Source organism: Homalodisca vitripennis, chromosome 1 (assembly GCF_021130785.1).
Source record: "Homalodisca vitripennis isolate AUS2020 chromosome 1, UT_GWSS_2.1, whole genome shotgun sequence".
NCBI classification, from domain to species: domain Eukaryota; kingdom Metazoa; phylum Arthropoda; class Insecta; order Hemiptera; family Cicadellidae; genus Homalodisca; species Homalodisca vitripennis.
This window is the reverse complement of record NC_060207.1, coordinates 236,964,106-236,982,490: the sequence shown is the minus strand read 5'-3', so window position 1 is coordinate 236,982,490 and position 18,385 is coordinate 236,964,106. Positions and strand designations below refer to the sequence as shown.

At 33.6% G+C, this 18,385-nt stretch overlaps 1 protein-coding gene across 1 annotated transcript in view; it reads right to left on the bottom strand.

Moving 5' to 3' along the window:
- Positions 1-18,385, bottom strand: part of LOC124355239 (DNA replication ATP-dependent helicase/nuclease DNA2) — a gene marked incomplete at its 5' end in the record, with an annotated part of 45,033 nt that overhangs the window by 13,150 nt on the left and 13,498 nt on the right. The window contains 8 exons of the mRNA XM_046806286.1: positions 5,923-6,072; positions 7,830-8,016; positions 8,742-8,935; positions 9,953-10,188; positions 11,216-11,399; positions 11,906-12,023; positions 15,376-15,594; positions 18,178-18,369. Of these exons, the coding sequence (XP_046662242.1) occupies positions 5,923-6,072; positions 7,830-8,016; positions 8,742-8,935; positions 9,953-10,188; positions 11,216-11,399; positions 11,906-12,023; positions 15,376-15,594; positions 18,178-18,369 (1,480 nt within the window). The remainder of the gene's footprint in view (positions 1-5,922; positions 6,073-7,829; positions 8,017-8,741; positions 8,936-9,952; positions 10,189-11,215; positions 11,400-11,905; positions 12,024-15,375; positions 15,595-18,177; positions 18,370-18,385) is intronic.

Here is an 18,385-nt window from a genome sequence, read left to right as displayed (position 1 = left end):
CAATAACAGAGTTGTGAATTTTTGAAGATTGTGTAGCTGCCGTAATGAAACAAAATGGTGTACCAAACTGGCAAACTAATTTACCCAAGATATTTTATAAGATAAAATTTTTTTTACCAAGTTATAATTGGTTTAAGCTTTGTTTTGGGACAATTACCGTTTCTACAAGCCACGTTATATACCATGGCTTCAAAGCAATGTAAAACGATTGTTCGGGGTAGACTTAATGTCAATTTTTAATCAACTATACAAAAATCTTAGATACTGTATTTCCAAATTTTAACGAAAAAATGTAATTTATTTGGTCAGTTACAACATGTTGATAAGCCGGCAAAACAATGTGCCTTGTAATCCTCATTCATGGATGCACACACCATAGCAATATTTTTATAGCAACATCTTTTTACCTACTTTCAGTACAAAGTTAGAAAAAAAAAACAAGACAATGAGGATTAGGTTAAATTAAAGTACATTAGAATAATTTACAACCTACCATATCCCACATGTAATGGTATATTTTTTGCTAACTAAAAAAACTTGTTTCCAAATAAATGTTCAAGTTAATTTTTTACTTTTCTTTTTGACCTTACCCATAAGATATGGTTGGAATTTTGATTAACATGATACACATGTTTTTCAAGAAAGTAGTAAACTCTTTCAGTCTTCTTGTTATGGTAGGGATCAACAATTTATAAAATATTTTGTAGTGGAATAAAACAAATATTTTTTGTTTGGCCAGTAAAAAGATAGAGCTTGACCAAAAGGATACATGAACTTGATTTCTACACCACTCTTCTTCATCTTTTGAAACCATAAGCCCAAAAAAAAAAAACCAATGATTGTCATATATGCCAAGTGAATAAAGCTGTTTTGAATTGAATTGAATACGCAAGCTACATAAGAGTTTGTAAAAATTTGTTCCGTACCTAATTGCTCAAAGAGATTTTATTTTATTCCCACTGAAGTTAAAAATCAAAGCATAAGCTGAATCTGCATTCATCCTTTTTGTGCCAACTTCATTGTCTGACAAGGAACAAAGTACTGGAAACATTGAGTGCCTGGTACTGTCTTAGCTTGTGAAAAACACTCTTTTAATTGTTGCCTGCAAGTAAATAAGCTATCTTCTCTCAGCAAGTAAAAAGAGACTTTTTCTACTGGAAACTGACACAACTGATAAGTTTTGTCAACAGTAGTGATAGTGTTGCCAGGGCCAAGTTGCAAACTTACTCTAGTTAGAAGATGTTTCAATATTCCCCCTTTCCATTGCAGGGACATTTTTCATGACTCGTTGCAAAAACGACCAACATGTTTTCAAACTAGTTTTTCTGATGGTAACACAGATTTAAAAAGATTTTAGTTTTTGTATTGCGCTGCACAGCCATCAGTAAAATAGTACACACTTTGAATTCGGGGAAATTTTTTTATTTGAAAATTGAACAACTATTTTCTGGGTTTCATAAACGAGACTCACATCATGTTCAAAGTCGTCTGAAATGACACACCAGAGCTGAAAGGCTGCAGTCTAATAACACAAGAGCTTCATTTGTCTTAAGCTGTGCTTTTACGGTCGCTTTACGATATTTTGATTGAGACTTTGTTATAAAAGAATGAGAAAGAAGTTTTACTAGACTTTTCACAAGATGTTCTACGTCATATTCATGAAAGGGAACTGTAACTGAAACCTGCTGTGTTCTATCATTAGTTACCCATGCAATGTATGTAATTTCATCTTCTCAGTTCTTTGTTTGAAGTTTATTTTTGATGATGGAAGGATTGTGAAGGAAACAGGATTTTTCCGGACATTTGCCATTGTTCAGTGAAACATGATTTTTTGTTCCACCGAACGATGGCAAATGTCCAGAAAAATCCTGTTTCCTTCATCTTCTCAGTCTCATTCTTCAAATTTTCCAAGCAAATGTTTCCTAAGGATTTCACTTGATGAGCCACACTTACTGCAGTCTCGAAGCATACAGTCTCTCTTGATCTTTGAGCACACTAAGTAGTCCGTTAAATACATTGTACGTTTCTTCAATGCCTCAAGCATTAAGAACTAACACTACATTTTCATGGATTGCAAAAGCCCAACAAGCTACCAGACCACTTGAAAGCTGGAGACCCATGCTGATGAAGAGGATGTTGCTGAGATGCCAACAAGGCCTGCTAGACAAGGCTTTTTTCACCCTAAATGAATTCTTTTCTTGAAGAGACCAAACAAAACAATGGAGACCTTATTTCTATTTCATTTTGTACTTTTTTAAATCAATGAACTTTAAATTTGATGCTGTAACATTTCTTGATGAAATTGTAATAAAGAACCTTGTTTCTTGTCTATTGTCTATAGAATGAGAGGCTGGAGAGCCTACTGGCACACACCATTTGGGACGCAGTGATAAAAATTTTGAAATTCCAATTTTTGAAAGCACGGTATTCAAATTTGAAGGCAGCATAAAGTTAATTCATGCTACAAAGCAATAGTAATTTTTTCTTCATAAACGCTAACTTTGTCTTTTTTCCCTGGCATGATATGAGAAAATTCATCCATTTGGTAGAAATTTTTAACCAAAGTACCCTGGTCTAATGGTTTTTCCTTTTTTGGATCAGGTAAAGCAATGATGCCTTTCTCTTTAAGTAGTTCTCATGCTTTAAGAAATGAATACTGCTAAAGGAAATGTGGTTATGCTTTGTTTAAATGAATAACATGTGTCTTTGTTGTATTCTACATTTAAAACTCAATATTATATTTCTTGAAGGAGTTTGACAGTGTTTATGTATTTAATATGATAACAAAAACTACAAACTTATCTCTCAACAAAGCATAATACATGTTTAATTTAAATGTGTAAAAGCGATTAAATATATAAAACAATGGTGAACCTAACCTTATATAAACTTACCACTAAAATAATACTATAGTAAGTAAATACATAAGTACATTTAAATTGGTTGCAGCAAAAACTGATTTGGCTAATTAACTCGAATGCCAAACAGGACTAATTTTGTGATAGCTAACTTACATGTGTCTGAGCTTTAAATGAACTAACTGAACAGACTAGTTCTTTATCAGTGTTGATAGATTATTGCTACAATTGCAATTGAACAGGTAATTAGTCATTTTTTGCCGTGGTTCACTTTTGAAAGGTGCAATTACTTGATATGTAAGTTTCAATTGCTTAATTATGTGTTTAAACCTTTGCATTCTAACTGTTGACTTATTCCACTAATAAGATTTAACCCTTAGCGAGCCACAAATAAATAATCAAAACTACTCCTAAGAGCCATACACCTTAACCCTTTTAACCCCAGCCATTTTTTCCATGGACTTGCCAGAAAGCCCATGGCGATAAGGGACCGTAGTGCAGAATTGAGGGAAAATATATCTAGTTTTTCTTATTTTTGAAGATAATTTTTTAGGTTTTTTTGTTTTAAATTGTTCACAAATAAGTGTACTCTTAGATGTAATAGTTAAAAAGTACTTTTACAGAATGATTTGTCTTTTTAGAGTATTTATACATAAAAAATTTTTTTTATTTTTTATAGTTTGGACATACATAAAGGGTAGAAAAAAAAATTGTAGCCCCTGAAAAAATGAGAGCAATTTTGTTGTACACATATTTCTTACTACACACACAAAATTTGAAGAACTTTCCTTGATAAATGCAGGAGATATATCCAATTAATTGTATTGCTGCATAAGCACTTCTTCATATATTTCCACATACACGTCAGTAGAAGTATACAGATATGTTATACTTGTTTTTGAACTTTTGAAATAATAACAATTGTAAAATAACACAAACTAATTGTAATGGTTTGTAAGGACTAAAACTTGTTTAATTTTTTCAAAAAAGTAAAAGAAATAATATTTACAATATATACATTTTATATAAACAACTCAATTCATTGTCTTCAAAAATAGCACATTCACCACTAATATAATAGGGTACTTTGGGATTATACCGACCATACCAGTATGAAGAACACAAAAATATAAATTTATAGAAACAAACATGATAGAACGAAAAAAAAAAAAAACAACTCTTTAATTTACAAAATTACAAACTTACAAGCATTTCCAGGCATTGTGATCGGTATTGTTGTCGCTGTTATCTTATTTTTCTCGAGAATCCCGATTACGACAGGCCACACGGCATCACATGATTTGCACAGTACATAATTGCCTTTCCATTACAATTCAATTTATATTTCTGATCAGATCCTCTAGAATTTGATATTTTATACTGATAGTACTATCTCGAGGGATGTTTTTCTTTCGTTGACATCAGCGCGAAGGCATGGCACTCGCATTTTGGGTGGCGGAGTGTGATCAAGAATAAAAACAAGTTTTGAGTGTTTTTTCAATAAAGAGTTTAGTTTTAGTTTTGATCATGTTTTGTTTTTATTGAATTTTTGTGTTTGGAGAAATGTAGAGGTAAAACACGGAACGGAAGTACAACAAAGCGACGCACCAGCTGAACGGGCGGCGAGACTCTGCAATCACGTTATCTACTAGACCGCTCGACTCTTTGACCTCTGTCTGAGGATGGGGAGGGGTTTGCGTATAAGACAATTCCTGTTTTATATTGACGAAATAATTGTTCTACGCTAATCTAGTAATTCAGTAGAAGCAAAATGTCAAATAACGATTCATGTCTGGGTATGGTCGGTATAATCCCAAAGTAACCAATAATAGTGTTTATCAAAGTGTTTTCACTCACTGGTAACTTTACTCTATGACGTTTACTCATGTTTTTTACTAATAATACAATAAATCACACGAAAAACAACCGCTTTCAATCACGCAAACTAATTGAGGTTTTAAGTCAGCATACAACAACAATGCAACTGAAGTCGTCTGACAGCTGACATCGACAAATAAACTACGCTCAACGACGACGACGAAATACGATGCCAATAGGAAGGTTTATTGTTTTTGCATGTAGCCCGTTTCTTCACCGACTACTATACCGAAACTGATGGCATTTGGACATATTATCAGCCAGCTACATTAAATTCTCGAGACGTCCGGTATATCGGACGTTGGGCATTTTAGCTAGACCACCTCTGTCCGATATATCGGACGCGGGGGGCTAAAAGGGTTAAAAAATAAAAAAAATTCCCACAAATCAAAACCTATTTGTTTTTATAATTCTTATGACATAAAAGGTATAAAAATGACAAAATATTTTTTTTCACTCTTTATTGTTAATTTACAGCCAAAAAATCGTAAAATCATAATTTCACTGAAAAAATTTTATTTTGACATTCTGACATCACGTAATAATACATAAACTACACTGTACATTGATTACAAATATTGATTAACATCAAAATTGAAAAGATAAATACGCGGTTCGAAAATGGAAGGGCGAATAAACACCTAATCCCATGGAAGGCTACAGGCAGACTGAGCGCGCGTCAGTAGACGTCGTTGGCTCTGCGGGAGACTATGAACATCCGGCCGCCCGCCATTTTGCCGCTCGAACAAGAGCCGTGACCTTCAAAATAGACACAAACGGTTGTCCCTTGTTTAAATAAACCTTGTTTAACAGTTTTTACTAAGTTTGTTACCCAGAAATGCTTTTAAATAATATTTTTTTTTTAAATTGATTTTGCGTCAGTGGACGTCGTTGGCTTTTAGCGCTAGTTTAGGCATGACGTCTAGTAACGTCATTGGCTCGGAAAGGGTTAAAAGAATTCTTTTTAATTTTTACAATTACATAAACCAAACATGAAGTAGGGCAAATAATAACAGGCCTACAGTAAAAAATATAGCTAAATTAAAAGTAAATAATACAAATAAGACTCCCTATAGTTAATAATTTTCATCAAATTTCTTTTTTCTAAAAAAAAATTGTTTTAAAGATTTTAAATTGGCTTATAATAAATCCCGTCACCTATAACAGAAAGGTTGTATTTTCTTACCTGACCAAGGGCTGTCACTATTTTAAGGACAATTTCGGCCTCTGCTACATTGGTACAGTCCACCGCTTCTGTCTTTCCCGTGTCAAGTACGATCACAGCTTGGTCCAAGGAGCTCCCAAGTGCTCGACTCACCCAATCTGGCTGGTCCACCTGCATCATACAAAAAAAGAATGTCCTCAGTTGTTTTAATCTGAAAGAGATATTATTAAGTATGATCAATTGTGCATGTATACAGGAGTAATGTTTTGTATTTAATTGAATCGTTTCCACTTCAATTATTTGGAATCTTTTCCCTTCTCAGGTTAGTTTAATTTTGAGGCTAACCTATGTATTTTGATGTTTTGCTCCTATTTTTTTCATTCTGGGGAGTTATTGACTTTTCATGTTTCATAAATTATTATATGGAATTGGTGTAATAGAACATTTTTACTTTTCAGTAGCATATTTTTAGTATTTTTATTTGTTGAAAGAAAAAACTTTTTACCCAAAACCTAAATACAGATATGCTGATGAAAAGTTCACCACTGACTGTTGATTTGAAGGGTCTAGAGGATTACGAGCATTTGCCATAATTACGGGTTGAAAATAACACAATTTTAGGAACTAAAGACTGTGTTTATGACACTGAAGAGGACAAATTTCAGTCCTCAAAACATGTTTCTCTTATTACAATACTTACTGACAGCGATTGTACATAATCTTGCTATTCCTTAAACGCTTTTGAATTATTTAAAAATATGAATAAAAAATTGTGTTTTATGTTTTATATACAAACTGCAGTGATTAAAACCATTTTGGACCATATTATTTTATGGACCAGCTTTATTCAAGTCCAGTTGCATAGACCAAAGCTCCAATGAAACTAAAAATTACTTTTATTTTCCTATTTATTTGGTTTATACTAAATGATTCTTAAGGAGTGTGTTAAAAATTTCATGGTGTTGAATCTGAGAGAAAAATAGCATGTAACTAATTACAGTAAAGCGTCAGTAATACGAACGTCAAAAATCAAAAACTTCAAAAATCCTATTGCTGATTTGACCATGTGAACTGTGTAAGGCAAACACCTTAGGAGTGTTTTTTTTAACCATCCACCCCCTCTCCCCAGTGGACAAATCTATTTTTAACCCTGTCGGCTTGTGTCAATGTCACCAGTCAGTTCAGTTGCTTTACTTGTTAAGTAGTGTAGTCCTAGTTGCGTGTTGTGGTTCGTAGAGCGTAACATTCTTCGGTAATGTTCTTTAAGTAATACATAGTGTTTATTTTTATTTAACCTAAAATTTTAAGTGTAACTAGGAATTTTTAGGTTATGTTCGAAATTCCGAACCTCTAAATTAGTTCAGATTTTTTACTAGCTTCAAATAATTGCCATTGTTCAGTGAAACAAAAAATCAGTAACACTACGTTTTGAGATCTGTTATCTGATCTCTTCTTCAGGTAAACAACTAATGAAAAAACTAAACATCGATAAGTGGTTGATCAACGAATGCAGATGTATTGTGACCTGTATTCTGTAGTTCAGTTTTAATAATTAGTGTTTTGTTTAGTTTTTTTTACCAAGTGCATGTTTTAGAGTTAGTGAAGTTGACACACAACATGGTGGTTGTGATTCCTGACTTAGGCGTGTCACAATGCTCTGGTATGATTTGTTTATTTTAAACTAGTTTGTAATTATGTGTTAGGTTAGTTATTTACCTGAAGAAGAGATCAGATTGCAGATCTCGAAACGTAGTGTTACTGATTTTTTTGTTTCACTGAAAAATGGCAAATGTCCAGAAAAATCCTGTTCTCTTCACAACTCTTACTATCGTCAAAAATAAACTTCAAACAAAGAATTCAAATAATGGAATTTAAAACAACTTGTTTTATCCTATCTGCTAAAAATAGACCATTGGGTTATGCCTCACCAATGGTTTAGGAAGAGAGAGGGTGGCGGAGGCAACTTCAGGGCTGCCACACTGTAACCGCCCGTTGTAAGTCAACGTGTTGGCAAGATCGGTTATCCGCTGGTTCATGCGGTACTGCAGACTCAGCTCTGAGGTCACAGCCGGGCGGTCGAGCCGAGCGAACAAGCTCTGTCCGAGTCCAAGCTCCCTGTTACATGTTGACTTATGAAGAAATGACTGCATAGATTCTTATTTACTAAAGCTGAATTTCATTAAAAATATCAAAGTTTTTGAACATTTTATTTTGTTGCTCAACTGCGGCTATGTTATTACGGAAACAACTTTTTAAAATACTGCACTTTTATTTAACCTTCCAAGCAGCAAAAAAATGGTTTAATCGTATAAATATGATTTGTTACTCAAACATAAGAATATGCATACTTTAATGAAGGGGCAAATTGTAAGGACTAAACAAAGCATTTTGTCGAGTCCCTTATATTTAACATTTATACAAATATTTAATGAGAAAAAGAGTTCACAATCAAATTAATTTTACTTGTGGCATCAACAGTGTGTATGGTAGTTCTTTTAGGAATCAAGAATTTAATATGCTGGCAACATATACAGTCTTTGCTTCCAACAAAGTATTGACAATTTATCGTTGGGTTCTCATCTTCACAGAGCATAATATATATATATTATGCTCTGTGAAGATGAGAACCCAACGATAAATTGTCAATACTAAATATTATTTAATTTACAGATATCATTGAATATTTTTTTGTATCAGTGCTTGTGAATACTAATAAATAAAAGTACAACCAGACTACATTTAAAGTACTAATAAAAATGTTATGATTTATGGTAATGTCTAGTACCTATCCAGAACTAAAACTTGGAGAATCTAGAAATTTTTTAAAAAGAAAATCTTACTTTGCTTTTGTACTTCTAACCAACGGAGGCAGCTGTTCCGGATCTCCGATGAGTACAAACTTGCGGGCAGAAAACAGAGGTCGTAGAACAGTGGGCTGCAGCACTTGTCCGCTCTCGTCCACAATACACAGGTCAAATTGTCTGCGAGTGAGGAGAGGATGTGATGATCCCAGACATGTCACTGCTACCACATTCTGTCACAGCATAGCCAACACGATAATGTCACAGTTTAATTTATTTCTCACCTGTCTAGATATATAATCGTGTCTGTTCACAGGATAGGAACACGAGGACAAGGAAAGTGGTGTAAAACACACTTAGGTCTAAACTTTGACTTACCCTCTTTGGTTATTGAAGAGATAATAATTTTTAATTTTCATATTTTGTTTACATTTTTGAAGCTCTTCAAAATTATGAGTTACTTGAAAGAGGTTTGTATTTGAAAATGTTGAATTGTTTTTGAAATTCTCGATTTTTTGGAGGACACTAAACAATTTTTTTTTAAAGCATCCAATTATATATCTTATTAGCTGTTTTCTGCAGCTTCGCACGCTTTTCGTAAGCTTTGCCCTTGTACAAGCACCTCTGGTTCAAGTGAATTATATTTTCAACACCGATGTAGAGTTTGCCTCGTTGCCACGATCAAGAAAATCTGTGTATGTTTCTTTTTATTGTACACGTACATGTACTTTATTATAAAGTGGTCTAACACTCAAGCTTTAAGGTCAACCAGAAATTTATCTTAAAGACAAATATCCATCATAACCTAGCGCCTTCAAATAGTACTTGGCTATTTAATACATTTAACTGTCTCGTAATTGCAGTTTATAATGTGCAGGCACTTTGAAAACTTTTATCTTTTGCAGCGCCGCCTGGTGGCGAGTTACATCAATGGGCATAGCATATAAACCTTTTCCGTGGAAAAATACATATACGAGCAAATTTTCATTATGATCGGTCAAATAGTTTACAATCTATAAAGGGCATAGAGACAAACATTCATACATACATACATACACATATATATATATATATATATACATCTTCCAAAAAGATATTTATTTATTTATTATTTATCTTAATATGTTAAAAAAATTAGAAGAAATAGTCCAGATTTTACTAAACAGTGTGTATATTACCACTGACCAAATATAACGTTAATTCTAAAGGAAAAAATTTTTTGTTTCACTTCATCCAGTGATTGTACCAACCTTGGAGTCATAGAAAGCCTGCATCTCCTGAGGAGATGAGAATACTTGGCGTGACTCCCCATAGTCGGTCAGCTCGGGGTGTAGCTTGTGTACGGCGCCTAGTCGTAGGAAGTCCACCAGCCCTCTCAGTTTCAGCAGCACATTGTCCACTGCAGAGTGCGTGTGACTGGTAATCAACACAGAGAGTCCAAGTCTTACGGCCAATTGCACCAGAGCTACCACCGTGGCGGTCTTACCTGCAACGATCATGTCACGGTACAGCAATCCCAAGGGAAGTATGTCAGCGAGCAATTGATTAGAAAGAATTCTTTGACTTTTGTAACAATAATTTTTATCGTAAATTCTATTTTTGTCTCTACTTTATCATAAACAAGTAACACTGTTGATTGTTATCAAAAAATAATTACTTTTTGGTATTTATTGTCTTTTTCTGATTAGAACCCCAAAAATAACGTAACCCTTTAAATATGTAAAAAACCAATAAATAAAAATAAAAATGAACTCCTGAAAGTTATGTGCAACAACAAAGTTAACAAACACACAAAGGACAACTAAAGTACAACAACCCAAAGGAAGTATGTCAGCACGCAATTGAATAAAAAGAATTCTCTAACTTTATTGTTAATATGGTATTTAGTATTTTTAATGAAGATTTTACTATGAAGACAGAGGTACACATTTTAATGCTCTATATTATACGGTTATTTTACAAAGCTTTAATCAAAGTCTTCCATTTTTGTCTAATTTTAATGCTGCTATCTGTCCTGCTGAGGCCTGAATAAAGCTACTTCTTCAATGGGTTAAGATAAAATCTGTCGTGTAAAAATAAAATTATCGTAAATACTTTATTTTTTATTTCAATACAGTACTTACTTTCTAGATCTTATATAAGAATATTTATTGATTTTACATGTTACATAAAAAGTGACTTTTGAACTTAAATAAAACATTAATGATACTAACTTTTTTATACAAAAAATTTTAATATTGAAATATACATGTAAGTATACATGATCCTGCTGATGGGGGAAAAGGGCTATAATGATGTCTGAGCTGTAGACAAAAAGCTGGAATCACCGACCCATAAGAAAAGAACACAGGGCTACATATTATATAAAATCTCTCATGCAGATGAAGAATTTCACATGTCTGCTTTAGACTATTAAAGGTTGATAGTCTAAACCTTCGCTTATAAGCCCTCTATTTGACAAAAAATGAAGCTTACTTACAATAAATCTCTAAGACATAAAAATTTATAAGTACCTGTGCCTGGCATGCCCTTGATGAGGATGTAGTGCTCAGCCGCCAAGGTCCTGAAGATGGCCTTTTTCTGTTGGTCATTCAGTAGAGCCATCACATCCACACTGGCCTTCAACACTCTGGAACTTAGCTTAGGGTTGAATGAGGGCACTTCCAGATCTATGACAGCTTTCCGCAATCTGCCAGCCTTCCAACATCACAGTTCTGTACTTGCTCAATTGTTATGAAGTAACAAGATGTTATTAAGAATTATCTACATAAGAATTCCCTATAAATTATGTAATTCTCTATTTGGTACTAATATATGGAGCTCGATTTGAGGCGGAACATACTTGAATGGTGTATTAGTACCTCTCTGCAAAAAATATAAGAAATATTCCTTTACATTTGAGAAATGCATAAAAACTGCATTTAGAGCTTTAAAACCTTGTATTTTTTTTAATTTTACGTGGGGTGGAACTCCTCTCAGACTTCTCAGAGTTACAGTTTAGTAATCTCTGCTTCTCATCGAGCAATGCTAATATTCTTAAGATCTTAAACCGGATTGGGACTCAGACATGTTCAGACTGGTTAATGTAGTTTTAAAGCTAACACTAAAACAATGACTAATATTAAACTTGTAGATGATTTGAGATCTTGCAATACCTTGACACTAGTTTTTTGCTTTATTTTTATGAGGAGAAAGTAACACACCTGCTCTGTATTATCCAGGAGACTGCCCAGGTTGGTCATGTTGAACACCAGGCCACTCTGTGACTCGTATCTGTCCAAGTGCCAAACCATGTCCTCCTTCTGTTGGACACTGAGATCTCTGGAGTACAAACACAAATTGGTGATAATCAGAGTACTGAATCACTAGTGAAATTAAACACAAGGACATTGGATTTGTACGCAGGAACTTGAGATGGACTAAAATGATGATAACATAAACAATGATGAAAACATGCTTGTAACAATTATATCAGTAAACTAGAAAATTACTGGGCCAGTCATTAAGTATCATCTTATCAAATTGATTAGTTCACTGAAATAATCAATTAGTTCACTAATTGGGCGGTAGGACTACCAACTGTCGTGCCGAAATGTTTATGTCATTTTGTATATTTACTTATGTTTTTGTTAATGATGTATTTGTGTTATTTTTTAAATGTTTAAACTTTTACAACCCCATGTGGAGCCCTTATACCTTTTTGTTTTTAACCACTAGATGATTGAACAATAGTTCTGAAACATATAGTGGACATCTACATTTAGGAACTCTTTGACAAAGTATAGACCATAGTTTAGTTATTGATACAGTTCGGGGACTATAGACCATGAATTCTGATTAGTTCAATCAAAGTCAAAGAATTCAGGAAAATAATTTTTAACACCCAAAAATACCCCAAAATGGCACTTTGGGGGAGGGGAGGTTATGGGTAACTTTTGAAAGGTTCTCAAATGTAAAGGTTGCTCGATCCGTACCTCATTTTAAAGGTCTTATCTATTCAACGATCATTTTGAAAAAGTTTTAATTTATTTTGCTTTTTGTATACAGAATGGCCCACATGTGTCAAAGCTATACTGTTCCATAGTTTATTTTTTTTTTTTACTTTGCTAAAAGTTTAGCAAATTTTTATTCAAGGTTACCAAAGAAGTACTCTTTCTAAAAATATGTTACATTTCAACTACTCACTTTTCAACTAATTTCCAATTTTTTTTAAATACCTCAAATTTAGAATATTTTAACCCTTTAAGCATCATGAAAAATTAGACCTGATCTTTAATAAAGTTACAATTTTTAAAAATTTCCAATGTGTAAAGTTAATTTTTTTTTCCTTTCTGTATGTCAAAATTGAGTTATGTAACGGTGAATAAAATTTGTTTAGCCCTTTTTGGATTTCCTAGGCTAATTTTTAACTTTTGAGAATATCGTAGAATAGCAGTGTAGTTGTCACCAATATTTTTTTATTTATTCAGTAAGTATGGGAATGAAACACAGTTTTATAGATAAACATATACTATATTACAAACCAATAAAATTAGAAAAATACAAAAGTAGACAAAGAGTGTTTATTTGGCGGCAGGCTGTCACAACTGGCATTCCGCGCGTCTCCCGCAAGCCACTGTTATCGCGTGGACTTTGAACCTTCTTATCGCTCGGCAACTTGTAGGACAGCCTTGCGGGGCTTGAATTATGTTTTTTGCTTTCTAATAACATCCTTATGACCGTAGTAAAATATGAAAAAGTTTGGGGTTGACCAAGTAATTGCTCAAAATTACCGAATCTTCAAATTCCGAATCGTCTGGATTCGCCATTCACACGAATTAATGGTAAAAAACACTAAATAAATACTGGAAACTGCTGTATATAATACGAATATAATTTACTTTAAAAAGAATAGGACACAACAGAAAATTAGCAATAACCAACATACATATGCGTGTACCGGACGCTTCCCACTAACTAACTGGCTAGATGCCTTGACGGGAGCTCCCGTCAATGACTTTGTGAAAGGCACGGGGCCAAGCCCCCTAGACAGTGTTTGGCCAATTAGAAGCAACTGCCACTCCCATTGTAACAGAATTCGAGGCGGGGCAACCCGTCTGTATGTCGCATGACTACTAGAACCATCTAGCAGCAAAATATTCAACTAACATAGCAGTAAGAAAATAAAGAATGCAAAAACGCGGATCCACGGCAATGACGTTTTGAGCTTGTAGTGGCCCTCCGCGGATCCGCGTCAATAACGCTGGAAAGGTTAAACTTGTAAACCCTCAAAAATTCAAATAGCAAGGCATGTCTTTCATTAAACGTATCAATAGCTCTCTTAAGTACAAACTAAAACGTTTGTACTTAAAGTTGGGCTTTATCTTACATGATTGAGAAATGGCACCAAAAATACTAATTTTTATGACGTTTTATTGTCATTACAGCGTTTTGAATTCCTGTATTGCCGTAAGTTCTTAGTGATTTAACTTTGTTTAACCTCTTTGAAAACTTTTCTGAAAACTCCGTTAGATGCTGAAATTTAGGTAAATATTATTCCTACACTTTTGTATGTTTAAATTTTAATCCAACATTTATGTTATTTAACCAACTTTATTTATAGATGTTAGAACTGTTATTCGTTGTTTTCCAAACAAAGTTCTACCTGAAAATGAAGTTTTCTACAGTCCTTAAAACCTCTTCTCCGTTTGTTGATTGAACAGCAATTTCGTTTCGTTGTTTCATGTCCTCTCGAGTCGTAGGCGTTCATAAACCAAGTCTTTTAACCTTCCCCACAAGTAGTAGTCTGTGCACATTCAATTCAGAGATCTTGGGGAGGGAGGGGGGCAGTTGACTGATCCACCTCTCTCAATCCATTTTTGAGGTTATTTCTCATCCTTCCTCGTATTCCTTCGATTTTTCGCACCACTTCAGAATAGTCGGCTGGCACCCCATCGAGCATAAACCTCATTTCTTGGATAGTCCGTTCAGGAATATTCAACAATGAATTGGGCAGGTAATCAATGAAGAAATTGTTGTAAATATTTCCGTCAATATGTCGTTCACGGACCAACAATTTGGTTACCAACAATACCGCACCGGAAATTGAGGATCCAGTACCTTTGGTTATCTACCTCTCACATCCAATGGTGATTCTCAAAAGTCCAGAAACTCATATTGTGATGGTTCACTTCTCCATTGCTCTGGAAGGTTGCTTTGTCACACCATACAGGTTCAAAATACAGGAGTTTTATCTTCAAATGAAGCAGACAGATTGCTCAGTTCAGCCGCTATACAACTTAGACGGGTGGTATACCTCACTCTGTATATAATTCATTATTAGTTTTATTCAGTATTTTAACTCTTTCACTACCGCCTCCTAATTTTGACAACTTTCTTACATTGCCGCCCATTTTAATGATTTTTAAATAAATATAATTTTTAACCAATTATAAGAAAAACATGAGACTTACTTTTTTCAACTGAATTCTTCACCTTTCTAAAACAAATCTTACGCATAAACATTTTCAAACGAAAAGTCTTGTTTAAAAACTTAAAAACAATGATTTTTTTTTAAATAAAAATAAAAATGCTGAAGTCAAAATACGTTTAAATGTGTCAAAAGGCGTTGTCAGCAGTGAAAGTGTAGATTTAGACTAATATTATGACGTAACTCAGTGTACAAACTGTGTACCTCTCCAGATGCAACGTGAGCTGGCACTCTGCTAGATGTCGGACAGGCCCGGCGGCGACGGCAGGTCGAGACTGAGAGCTTACAATGACATAGTCTCCCTCCGCCAGGGGGCAGCCACCCTCACAGTCCCACTCAAAGACATGCTCATAACTCCCTACGGTAACCTCTGTCACCTCTCCCACCAGCCGCACTTCTGGGACACAAGTGCCTCTCTTCCTTCTGTTGACAAGAGAGCTTACTTAATTTAGTTTACTTAAAACGCACTCAGTAACAAAACAGAGTGTTTTGAGTGTTGTTTTCTTTTTATATACAACCAAATATCAAATTTGAAATGCAGTATTGTATTACATAAAAGTAACATTAAATAATAAGTAAAAAATTTTATCAATAAAAATCAATTATTTTTCTATAATAATAAAAAAGATTGTATCGTAAAATATTGTCATAAATCATTAGACAAATAAATAACATCTAGATAATACAATTAATTGATCCGTTAACAGTAACAATCCAAAATCTCATACTACATATTATCATCGTAACTACAACACGACCTAAACAAAATTGTGAAATAAAAAAAACTTAAAATTGTACATTTTAAATTTTAACATGGTATATTTCAAAATATTATGAGGGAATTATTACGTAAATGATTTTATTTAATACCCTTTCATATAAAATTGGGTTCTTTAATTATTTTAAATCGTAATAGTAGTTTTAGATTATGATATTTGTAGTCAACAATGTTTTAAACTTCTTACTGAATCTTAATATTAAGAACTGGTTAACTTTGTGTTATTTAAACAAATGTTTAGTGGTGACCTTATGACTTTATATTGAAATCTATGACAATTCTTTATGTACGCTATGTATTGACTGAGAAATAAAAATCTATTGTGTATAAATATCTGTTCAATAAAATTACAACACAAAAACAAAGAAGATTTTGGAAACATAATAAAAAAAGTACCAAGACCGCTGGTTTCATTGTATGAACAGCAGTTATTTTATTGGATTGTAGAAACTAAAACTTTTTTATAATTTGGACATTTTATTCTGACAGTGGTAATTTAGAATGATTAACTAAAACAAAATATGTGCAAGTGTATACTGTGTATCATAATATTAGCAACAGAGGACACAGAATTAAAACTTATTCCTTCGATATACCTTTGTAATCCTGTTGTAGAGAATCTTTGAAAAAATCTTATAAGTACAATCGAGGAGTGATATACCTCTATAGTTATCCGGATTACATCTGTCACCTTTCAAGGATTAAGGACCAACTAGATCAAGAACTTGGAGAATACCAAGGAGGATTCAGGCCTTGGAGAAGTTGTACAGAGCAAATAATTACACTAAAGTTAATTATGGCATATTATAGAAAACAAAATAAACAACTCTCGATAACATTTGTTGATTTCAAGAAAGCCTATGATTCCATTCATAGAATATCACTATTAAAAATACTGAGACATTTTGGACTTCACCCCAAATTAATTAAATTAATAGAACTAACATTAAGTAATACAAAGTCTAAAATAAAGTTTAGAGGAGAACTTTCAGAACCATTTCAGATAAAGACTGGCTTAAGACAAGGTGATGGATTATCACCGCTTCTTTTTAACTGTGCATTAGAGTACGTCATGAGGGAATGGGAAAGAAATAACCAAAAAAACATAAAGATTGGATATCAAAGGGACAACATTAATCTGAACTGTCTGGGGTTTGCTGATGACTTAGCTCTTTTGGCCAATGACATTCAGGAAACAAAACAGCAAATTAAATCTTTACAAGATATAGCTCAGAAAATTGGTTTAAAGATATCGTTTGAAAAAACAGAAGTTTTATTAACGCAGCCTCCACTTGCAAATAAAATAAGGTTGGACAACCACAATATAAAAATTGTGCAGAAATTTAAATACTTAGGAGAAGTAATCACTTATAACCTGAATGAAAAACCATCTTGGCAAAGTAAAATAGACAAACTAACTAAGATTAAACATGCTACTAAGAATACGTATAATAAAAAATGTCTTTCAATAAATACAAAATTAAGACACTACAAAACAGTTGCTCTGCCACAAATTACATACGCAAGTGAAACAATATTTAAAACAACAAATACTATTGCAATAGATAAGGTTCTTAAGATGGAGAGAAGAATAGTCAGAACTTGCTGAAACAAAAACTATCAAGTAGACGGAGTTTGGAGACTAGCTTCCAATGAAACAGTCTACAAAAATATAGACCCCATTACAAGTATAATTAAAAAGAAACGAATATCATTCCTGGGGCATTTGTTAAGAACACCTGAAAATAGAATTAGCAGGAAAATAGTAGAAAAACTGTGGTATAGTAAAAGTGACATTAAATGGATCACAGAATTAAAAGAAGATATGAGAGAGTTACAAATTACAGTAGAGGATTAACACATTGAAGATATTGAATGACAAATACTCTACACTACAGCTGAAAAGAAACAAACAACGAATAGGAAGAGTGGTTCCGGAGGAGGAAAGGAAATTACGCTCGGAAAGGATGAAGAAATATTGGGTGGATAAAAGAAGAAAGACTAGAAAATATAAAGTGACTAAAGTGGTCCAATGTAGGCCATAAAATTATAAATAAATACCTTTGTAAACCTCATTAGAAATATTATATAGCATACTATAACCATCTTGTAACTGACACAACTAATATAATTGTATTATCAATGCATATATGAATGAATGTATGCTCTTCTGAATCTAATTAAATAGCTTCAGAGGTCCTACCGATCATCTTGTAGTACAGACTAACCTTTCGGCAGGAGGCAGTGTCCAAATATCGTGCAGAGCTGGACTCCGTAGCTGATTATCTGTGTGCTCTAACCTCAGTAGGCCTGTCCAGTGGAACACATACAGCATGTGCTCCATCTGTAGGTGAGCAGTGCTCGCTACGGAGAGGCCTTGCAACGGATTTGTGTTCGACAACTCTTCGGATCCACTCACTCTGGAATGTTAGAAAA